Source organism: Humulus lupulus, chromosome 4, assembly GCF_963169125.1.
Source record: "Humulus lupulus chromosome 4, drHumLupu1.1, whole genome shotgun sequence".
In the NCBI taxonomy this organism is placed as follows: domain Eukaryota; kingdom Viridiplantae; phylum Streptophyta; class Magnoliopsida; order Rosales; family Cannabaceae; genus Humulus; species Humulus lupulus.
In genome coordinates, this window is record NC_084796.1 from 4,988,223 (window position 1) to 4,998,280 (window position 10,058).

Below are 10,058 nucleotides of genomic sequence, written 5' to 3' on the forward strand. Positions count from 1 at the left end.
TCTAAGAATGTGTAGGTATGGGACTACACAGTTGAAGAGGGCTTAAATGGATTGATGGGTACTACATATATCAACAAGATGCATCTTCTTTTCGGTAGCCCATCACTTGAGAACTCCAAAGTTAAGCGTGCTTGACCTGAGGTAATCTAGGGATGGGTGACCTCCTGGGAAGTTTTCCTAGGATGCATGTGAGTGAGGACAAAGCACACTGAAAAGACTCGTGTTGGTTTGTAGGGCCAGTCGTCATTCCAGAAAGCAGCCATAGTGACGTGGGGCGTCACACACACTTTGGGCTTCGCACCCTAATCATATAGGTGACTAAAGAGTCACACTTTAGGCTCTACACCCTAATCAGATAAGTGACAAATGAGTCACGCACTTGGGCTCAGCACCCATAGCCATGTGACGTTGCAGTCACCTGAGCCTTTTGGCCCTGGCTCTAAGTAACTAGCCTTTAGACTAGACAAACACTTTTGGTTTTCATCGAACTTGAGGTCGGTCAAGCATTAATGCTCATGATGATTCATTCAATGCTTATGTTGATTAGATATAATCATTTCGGCTTGTGTTGAACACATCAATGTCGTTCTTGATTCTTAAGCCAATACCATACAACTCGGGCCGATTTCTGACTCATGGGTCAGTGCCATACACAAGTAAGCAATGCAACCAGACATATATCATATGTCAAATATCCATATGTAGGACATTCAACATGCTTACTTAACAATCACTAGCATAATTACAATCATGTACATTTACAGAGACTCAAGCTCTGATCAATTCCAATCATGCACATTTACATATGTAATTTTAGTAATTTTAAGTAATATGTATATTTTTTTCCTTTTAAAAAAAAAATATTTTAATTCACTATTTAAAGGGTTTATACATTTTTAGACCATGTGTTTTGCATCATTACCTGTTTGGACCCTGTGTTTTGATAAATTATTTTTTGAACCCTGTGTTTTGTAAAATGGTTCAAATAGGCCCCTAAACCTGATTTTGATGAACAAAAAATTGAATATAACAACACAGTTCTTAGGTAGAATGACTATATTTTTTTTCTGAGTTGTTAGTTTGAGGAATTATTTGTGATTTTAGTTCAAAATACTTTGATCAAAATCGGGTTTAGTGGTCTATTTGAACTATTTTAGAAAATACAAGGTCCAAAAAGTAATTTATCAAAACACAAGGTCCAAACAGATAATGAGCCAAAACACAGGGTCTAAAAAGGCATAAACCCCTATTTAAATTAATTTACATTTTTTATTAATTACATAAAATTTTTAAAAATCAATTAAAATAATTAACGAGCCTTTAAAGGAATATGTGCACTAATATGTTAATATAAGAGACTTTTGTCTTAAAAAAATAAAGACTTAAATACTACTATATCAAAAGATCATTGACTTTTGCCTTAAAAAGAAGATAAAACACTTAAATACTACACTATTGATAAAAAAAAAATTAGACTAATAACCTTTATTTTCCTTCACTTAATTATTTGATTTCAAATAGGTCTAGGGCCTAGAGGATAAACCAATAAATATGACTTGATTTTTTTTTTCTTTGGAAGTGGCACTATAAGTAAATCATATAAAAAAATTGAAGACATGAATTTTGACAATTTTTCTATGTTGGGATAATTGAAGATAATTGTGTGTGTTGTTTACACTCGTTATATTACTCAATTGGCGCAACTCTATTTTCCCCTGTTTCATATATTATGCTCTTTCAAGTTGATTTTGTTTTTGTATTTATTTTTCATCCATATATTTTGTTGTTTTCAACATAAAAATGTTGGCCTTCATCACATTGATTGTTGTTTTTCATTCGTTACATGTTACTCTGTTTTGCTCTGTTTATCTCTATGTTTTTGAGCCATGCAAACGAGTAACCACTAATGCTGAGTTTCTTTGGATTCCTTTGTTGAGGCATTATGCTTCTCTCTTAGGTGAAAGATTAGTCTTCAAAGTTGCAGATTCACTAGAGCTTTCATATTTTCTTTTGGAAAAAATCTACCATACTAATTTTAACATGTAATCTATCAATTCATTGCTTTTGAAATTATTATTATTATTATGGATATTTGCGGCGAAAGTACATACATTATTGTGTTTATAGCGCTCAAGTACTTAAGTTATTTTTTTTGCGGCAAAAGTACATTCCATTCATGATTTTGTGCAGTTTAGTGTAGCTCTTTATTTCGTCGTTAAGTTCGCCTACATGTTGTAAAATTTACTTATAATTTGAGTACTTTTGCAGCAAACATCTCTTAAATTGGATACTTTCGCCGTAAAATCAATTTAATTTGGTACTTTCGCCTACGTGTCACAATAGAACTTAACGGTGAGGATTGACGGATGTACCAAACTGCACCAAAACATAAACAGAAGATTCATTTTGCGGTCAAAAAAATAACTTTGGTACTTAAGTGCTACAAACATAATAACTTAAGTAATTTCACCGTAAATATCTCTTATTATTATTTTTTGAAAAAGAGAAAAAGGTCACTTGTCCATGAGTGACATCTTCCCAAATATATTGAGAGCCCTCACGAAAACCTATAAAATTTGATCATCTCCCATAAAGCTTCTACCGTAGACTCTTTGCCTTAAAAAATTATGTAGTTTCTTTGAAACATGTTTTAATGAAGTTATATTATAGCCAAATATACAACATGCTTTAGATTTCAATGGCACATATATATACACTTGTTGGCATGATTGTATTTGTACTATGTACACATATTGAACTCATTCTTTGACCCTTGGACATTCACATAACCACACTTTCGCAGCAAAGTATATGGCCAAACTTATCTTCTCTGCAAAAACTTCTTCCATGAATCTCTTGGGCTCAGTTCTACGCATCTGCAAAAGATTAAAAAATACAAGTTTTTTTTTTTTTCCATATATTAGTAAAATTGAGTTCATAATAACAGATGGTGAGATCTAGCTACCAACTGATATATTTGAAATTTGCAAATGCAACCTAAGAAAAGAGAAAAAAAAAGAAGAAGAAGATTTTTACTTACATTTCTAGAATCTTGAAAGTGTCTTGAAGTAAGAGATGTCTAATATCAACACAATTTGAGATCCTGCTGCAAAATGTTGTAGCTAAACCATTAAACTACAATATCAGAATATCGTAGCTAAACAAGTTGTATGAAACAAATTAAGATTGTTTTCTAAATCTTAAATTGCTTTAATTATGCCAAATACAAGATTAGCTGCTGAAATATACCATTCATTTGATTCAGAATGGTCTTAAGAGTTGGTTGTTAATCCCATTTTCATTGGCCAAGTTCATTTGATTTTTGAAAGAACCTACCAAAGCTGCAGCAATGAAATTCATGCACATTATAATCTCTCCAATTATATCAAGTTAATATAGTTAGAGCTTCTAATTTGGATTAATTATTATAACAATGAAAATGAGAAGGGAATAGTTTTCTATTGAACACAACTGTAGTAATGCAAGGTGTTAAAACCATTCTCTTTAGAGATGAATTTTAATGAATGTCCTTACCATTTGCTAGAGAACTCAACTAATTCTGTTATGTTAGTTAATTAGGTGTTAAGTCTGTTATACTTTCTGTTATATTGAGCTGTAATCTTGTTTTGTTACTAAGGTGTTTCTTGTAATTGTGCTTGTATCTCCTTCTATAAATAAAGCCTTAGTAGTTCAGTCGATTGAGAGTAGTTTTTCCATACTTTCTCTGCTCTCTTTATTGTTTACACTATTAAGGTTTGGTTGGAGGAATAAAAATGAGAATGCAAAAATGAATAGTTATGAAATGGAATAATAATTAATATGAATAAAAAAATAATTTTTTTCAATCTTATGTTGGGGTGGTCGTTACTCTCACTTTCAAAGGGAATAATATCATTCTACCAAAATGGTAGAAAAACCATTTTATTGGAATGATATTCCAATATTTGAAAATGCAACCAAACAAATCTAATATTTTTCATTCCATTTTATTCTATTAGCCCCAATCAATTATCACTTAAGAAGGTGCTTGTTTTGAGTAGTTGAGTCAGCTTGAAAAATGTAGAGAGACTTAGGATAGAGGTGATATTTAACTCAAGTGTATAAAATAGTTCACTTTACCTTTAGAAGGTGTTTGGTATGGGGTAAAGTGAATGTGAGAATGAGAATCTATACAAAATTTATATTTTTGGTTCAATTTTTTAGGAGGTACAATTAATAATTTTTCTGGGTCACATGTATTTTAAGTTTAATATTGCCTCCATCCTAAGTCTCTCTACACTTTCCAATGTGACTCAACTACTCAAAACAAACACCCCTTAATATACATGTAGAACCTACAAAAACTATTAACTTTACCTCCTAAAAAATTAAACTAAACATGCGAGAAGTATTTTAGATTCTCATTCCCACTTTCACCTTACTTCGTACCAAACACACCTAAGTGTTCTCTTCAATGCAGGATTGGTTAATTCGGTTTGAAGTGAAAAATGTAAAAAAAAAAAATCAAAGCGAAAACGAGGCCACTTTTTTTAATGATACATCATTAGGTAATCAGATGCAAAAACTGCACAAACCCTAAACACAAACCGAATATGTACAAACAAAACAAAAGATGAAATCATATGGAAAATGAAATTTCTCAATTGTTGGTGCAAAGAAATAGTTTAAAATATTGACAAAGGTTAATCCATTTTCTTATGTGAATTATTGAAGTTAAAGATATGCTAATAACACACACAGACACACTATAGTTTGATCACTTGTGCTCTTCTTCTTATTAGCTCAATAGCTTTTGATGAAAACTTAAGATTTGGATATATATATTAATGAGATAGTGAAAATAACACAATTAATATGGGAGAAGAAAGGATAATACCAGACTAGTTGGTGTGAATAATACAAGGAATTAGAGCTGCAAATTTTCCCATCTATAATCCCTAGAAGATACGTTTGGGATGTGAGCAATGATTGACCAGTCCTCCCCTGTTTCCCTCTCGATTCGTGGCGTTAGCAATTCACAATAGTAAATGCGTAGATAAGAAAGAGAAGTGGGCAGCTCTTTAGGCAAGCATCGAAGCTTCCTACAATATTCGATTTCCAACTTCTCAAGGCAAGTAAGGCGTCGAAAGGCCGAGTCGTCTAAGCACTTGAGGTTCATACATCCCATAATGACAATGCTTTTTAAACTCAAAGGCAACCCCTCTTCTAGAAGTGATTCTTGCCCATTACAGTCAAATATTTCTAAAATCTCAAGAGATGGAAATGGTGGGGCGGGGCTCGTGGGCTGGGCTCGTGGGAGTAAAGGCATCAGTTGCTCACACTGGTTTATTTTCAGTTCTCTCAGTGACGGAAAATAATCTGGTAACAGTAACACTTTGAGTCTTCTGCACTGGACAAAATGAAGTTCGCTAAGATGAGGAAAGACTCCACATTCGTTGAACGACCACTCTTGGAGCTCTTTCATATCCTCGAACCTCAAGCTCCTCAAACATCTGAAAGGGTTCGTCTCTGTTGCAGCAAAAGGATCAACACTGGTCGTCAAATAATGAAACTCTGAGCCTATGCTCACCACACCATTCATGCCCGAAATGACAAGGTCTTTGAGAGATGGTAACTGTCCCAGTGACGGCAAGGAACTACAGTTATGACAGCTTTTCAGCTCCACTCTTACCAAATCAGAAAATAAATGATGTCCAATCCAAATTGGAAAGCTGCTGCCTTTGTAGTTTTCAATCTTGAGTTCCTTTAGGTTTGGATGAGGTTTGAGGGTATCGAGTATCCCTTTTTCTCTATGCAAGTCATCTGGTTCGTGGCCATAGTCCCAGTCCAAAGACAGCTTAAGAAACTTTTGATTCTGCAAAATCCCATCAGGAACATCCTCAATGCTCCTAACATTTTCTAGTCCCCAAATCGAAAGACTCCCGTGTAGATCTTGAAGCTCTTTCAGCAACTTGATACCAACATCTTTCTTCTTTCCCACAATGAATCTGTTTAGTGTCTGTAGATTTTGTAGCTTCCCAAATTGCAATGGCATCTCTTCCAACTCTAACGGTACGGAAAGATGTCGCAACTTAACTAAATTTCCTATATCATATGGTAGAAGAGTAACATTTTTACACCCCTCCAACAACAATATCTCCAAATTATACAAATTACAAATTGAATTGGGTATTCGGTCGATATAATAACATTGCAACTTCAAATATCGTAAATACTTCAAATTGCCAATTGAATTGGGCAATGTGTCGTTCCTTATGGATAGTACTCTTAAGTGTGGGAATGAACTGTGCAAGTGCTTTACCTTTGACAAAGATTCTCGATCTAATTCTAATTCTGGGTGCCATAGTAAGGTGCGAAGGCCCTTAGCTTTAAGGTGATAATCTTTTTTACAATCTTTCATGTACAACATATGACGAACCTTGTTAGAGCATTTGTTACCATTGATCAATGAGCAAAACTCACCAGAGACGAACATTGCTAAATCATGTATAAGATCGTGCATGAGAAAAGTTGACTTATTCTCATTTGATGGTTGGAAAAATGACCTCGAAATTAGATCTTGGAAATACTCCTCTCCAGTTTCTTCCATTCTCTTCTTGTTCTGGGAATGTACAAGACCTTCAGCCATCCATAACAAGATTACGTCGTCTTTAATGAAACCATAGTCTTTTGGAAAAAGAGCACAGTAAGCAAAACATTGCTTTAATCTCGAAGGAAGATAAAAATAACTCAACCACAACGCTGGAAGAATACTAACATTTTTTCTTTCATACAACTCCCATATATCATTGTTTAGGATGCTATTCCATTCCTCGTTGCTTCGTTTCCCTCGTAAGAGATCGCCAATTGATTTTATTGCTAAAGGAAGACCCTTACACTTGTCAACAATTTTTTTTCCAATTTCTTGGAGATCGGAGTACTCATTCGAGCTTGCATTAATCGAAGCATGTTTTGCAAATAACAGCCAGCCATCAACATCAGATATCCTCTTTAGCTGATAAATCGATTCTGTTTTCATAATTGATGCAACAATTGTGCTACGCGTTGTCACAATAATCTTGCTTCCAAGCAATCCCGATTCGAAAGAATTTTTTAAAACACCCCACTTGGTGGGATCCTCATCCCAAACATCATCAACAACAAACAGAAATTTCTTCGTACTCAGAGCCCTTTTTAGTTTATCTTGAAGGTCATATGGCTCCTCAATTTCACACTTTTCAAAAGTGACCTTTTCGACAATTAGTTTCATCATTTTCATGCAATCAAGTTTGTCATCTCCCACTGTAATCCATATTTTGGTGTCGAACTTTTGATTGACTCTTTCATCATTGTATACAAGTTGAGCAAGAGTAGTCTTTCCAATACCACCCATTCCCACTACGGGAATCACATACAATTTATCACCACTCTCAGTCGTCTCATCCGATAGTAACAACTTAATAATAGCTTCTTTCTCGACATCTCTTCCATAAACATCAGATTCTTGTAACAAAGGAGCACATACCCTTTCCGGAAGCTTATGTTTTTTCAAACGTTCTAGACCAAGATCTTTATTCTCCAGAAGATGTTTCAACCTGTCGAGTGTCCCCTCTATCTCTCGCTTTATTCCCTTATCGAAAGCAGTAAAGGGTGTTGGGTTGAATCTGATGAGTACCTTATTACAGCAACCATAGCTGCTTCGAGTTCGAGATTCGTGACCTTCCAGCTTGTTTTGCCATGCTTCAGTGTCGATCTTGTAAACCAAGTCGTCTGCATCGTAAACGGTGTCCTTGAGATCGTCGAGCCACTTCCTCACCGCTTGGTCTTTGATCAGCTTCTCCTCGGCATCAGTGAGCAGTAGATCAGCCGTGGACAGCAAAGTCTTCAGCTCCTTCAGCAGCTTGAGAATGGCATCTTTTCCTTTGAAGAAGTCCTTCACCTCCGAAGCTAACTTTTGCACCAATGGTTCTAGGAAAGCAGAGAGAAGCGCTCCTCCAACTAACTCAGCCATGATCAAGGAACGATTATTGGTCAACACAAATAAATTGCAAACAGATGAGAACTAAAGAAATATTGATGTAGCAGACACAAACAGTGCTGAGACTGACAATTCATTGATAAAATGTATGATTGGAATACAGCGGATCACGGGACCACTCAACATTATTGTGATATAGTGTCTTCGTCTATTATTTATCACAATAATGTTGAGTGGTAAGATTTTCCACCACTCAATACTTTTTATTTATATATATTTATATTTATATAAAAGATTCAACACCTTTTATTTTATTGGTATAATTAATAATGGAGAATCTTTGTTTTTGTAATATTTATCTTGAGACAATCAAGTTGTACATTTGTTTTTGGATTATGATGTAGGATTTTACTTTAATATCCCCTACACCAACTCAATAACACTTTAAACACCAAGAGGTCAAAGTTGACATTTCACTCAACAAGAATTATTGCTGAGACAGGACAATGACACGACTACCTTTCTAGCGCCCATCTGGTAGCATCGTAGCGCTACTTAGCTTTCAGAACCTGATTTTTGGGTACTTTCTAGGGTTTTCGCTTGGGGGCTTGGGGGATAGTTTCACCACTTTGTTTGGTGGAATTAGAGGCCCCGAGAGCGCGAGTTTAGTCCCGGGATTGTCCTTTTGAATTTAAACTCATCGAAGTACCATTTATGGATTGTGACTAGGTGTACGCTAGGGCTCGGAATGAGATCGTGCTCGAGGGTCATTCGTAGTAACTAAAGCACTTGGAATTAAAGGTAAGAAAATTGCATCCTTATATGATTGTGTGGGACTGAGATTCCCTGTATTTAAATGCATATGTTGTGTGATTGTGATATGCCATGTGAGCATGAAATAAATTGCCTAAGAGTGTCGGGACTGCTATTTGCGCACAGGACGCGGCTTAGCCATTGGTAGCTGAGGACAGCTAAATAATCACTGAGCTCAACTTAAGCGGGCCAGAGTCAGTAAGTTAAACACTGGGCTCGGCCTAAGTGAGCCGGAGACAGTGGGTTAAATAGAGGGTGCGGCCTAAGGGCGTCGACTCTGAGTATTGTATGATGAATATTGATATGTTATCATTGTTGTCTGTTGTTTATAGTTTGTTTAATACTGAGATGAATGACTTATGAATAATTGATTGACCTCTCTAATTAGATGACTGTCATGGCATGCTAAATACTTGGTTAACAGCTTTATGGATTAAATGATTGTCTCTATTGTTTATGCTCTGCATTATGGTTTTCTTGATGGGCCTTGGCTCACGGGTGCTACGTGGTGCAGGTAAAGGCAAGGGCAAGGTGGACCAATTTTGGGTTGGAGAGCTCTGGTGAAGAATGTATATAGTTAGTTGCTCATCCACCACGGCCGAGGGATAGTGCAGGGACAGGAAAACCTGAAATGCGTATTTTGCCATTAGAGTGGCTTGTGGTTGTATATAACTTTGAAATTTTGTAAATTGACCTTTAAAACCTGTTTTTGGATCCCATGTTGTTGCGATATTTTTAATGCGCAAGTATACGCAATCGAATAAACAAGTAATAGTAGTGGAAATACAGTATCGTTCCGTCAGGGAATTTGTAACGCCCCAACTCCAGGGACCGTTACGGTGTGCCTTGTAAACAGTGCTAAACTCGATAATCGAGTCTTCTGGCCAAAATCGTGAACTAAGTATGATTAGCGGTTTAGGGATTAAAAACTTTGGTTAAGATGTAACGTTTCACTAGAACGTTTAGTATATACATTGGGATCCCAAAACATAGTTTTAGAGTCTATTACTGAAAAACATTTACAACAGGCCGTTCTAAGTGGAAAAACAGGGTTTAACCCTAGTTCCACTTTAAACCTCAGCCATGGCGGACGAGCAGCTGCATAAGTACACGTCATCACCTAAGCTCTCCAACTCAAGGATGGTCCAGCTTCCTCTTGCCTTTACCTGCACCACATAGCACCCGTGAGCCAAAGCCCAGTAAGAAAACACAATAGAGCATGATATAATATCAACAACGATCATAATAACCATTCGGGACTGTCAGTCCAAGCCAACAGGTGACAATA

General features: G+C 35.9%; 1 protein-coding gene across 4 annotated transcripts; it reads right to left on the reverse strand.

Moving 5' to 3' along the window:
* Positions 1-2,648: 2,648 nt before the first annotated feature.
* Positions 2,649-8,111, reverse strand: LOC133829761 (putative disease resistance RPP13-like protein 1). Of its 4 annotated transcripts, none has more exons than XM_062259550.1 (4): positions 4,877-8,111; positions 3,250-3,341; positions 3,041-3,103; positions 2,649-2,876 (listed from the first exon to the last, which is right to left on the reverse strand). In XM_062259550.1, the coding sequence occupies exon 1, from the start codon at positions 7,988-7,990 to the stop codon at positions 4,907-4,909; it is 3,084 nt and encodes a 1,027-aa protein (XP_062115534.1). In that variant the 5' UTR covers positions 7,991-8,111; the 3' UTR covers positions 2,649-2,876; positions 3,041-3,103; positions 3,250-3,341; positions 4,877-4,906. The 4 variants fall into 4 exon arrangements, with proteins under 4 accessions (XP_062115534.1, XP_062115533.1, XP_062115532.1 ...); XM_062259549.1 differs by having other exon boundaries at positions 3,041-3,106; XM_062259548.1 differs by lacking the exon at positions 3,250-3,341.
* Between the last annotated feature and the right edge of the window lie 1,947 nt (positions 8,112-10,058).

What these genes read in the sequence shown, in the direction of transcription:
- LOC133829761 (XM_062259548.1), bottom strand. Translation starts at nt 7,990, where the DNA reads ATGGCTGAGTTAGTTGGAGGAGCGCTTCTCTCTGCTTTCCTAGAACCA.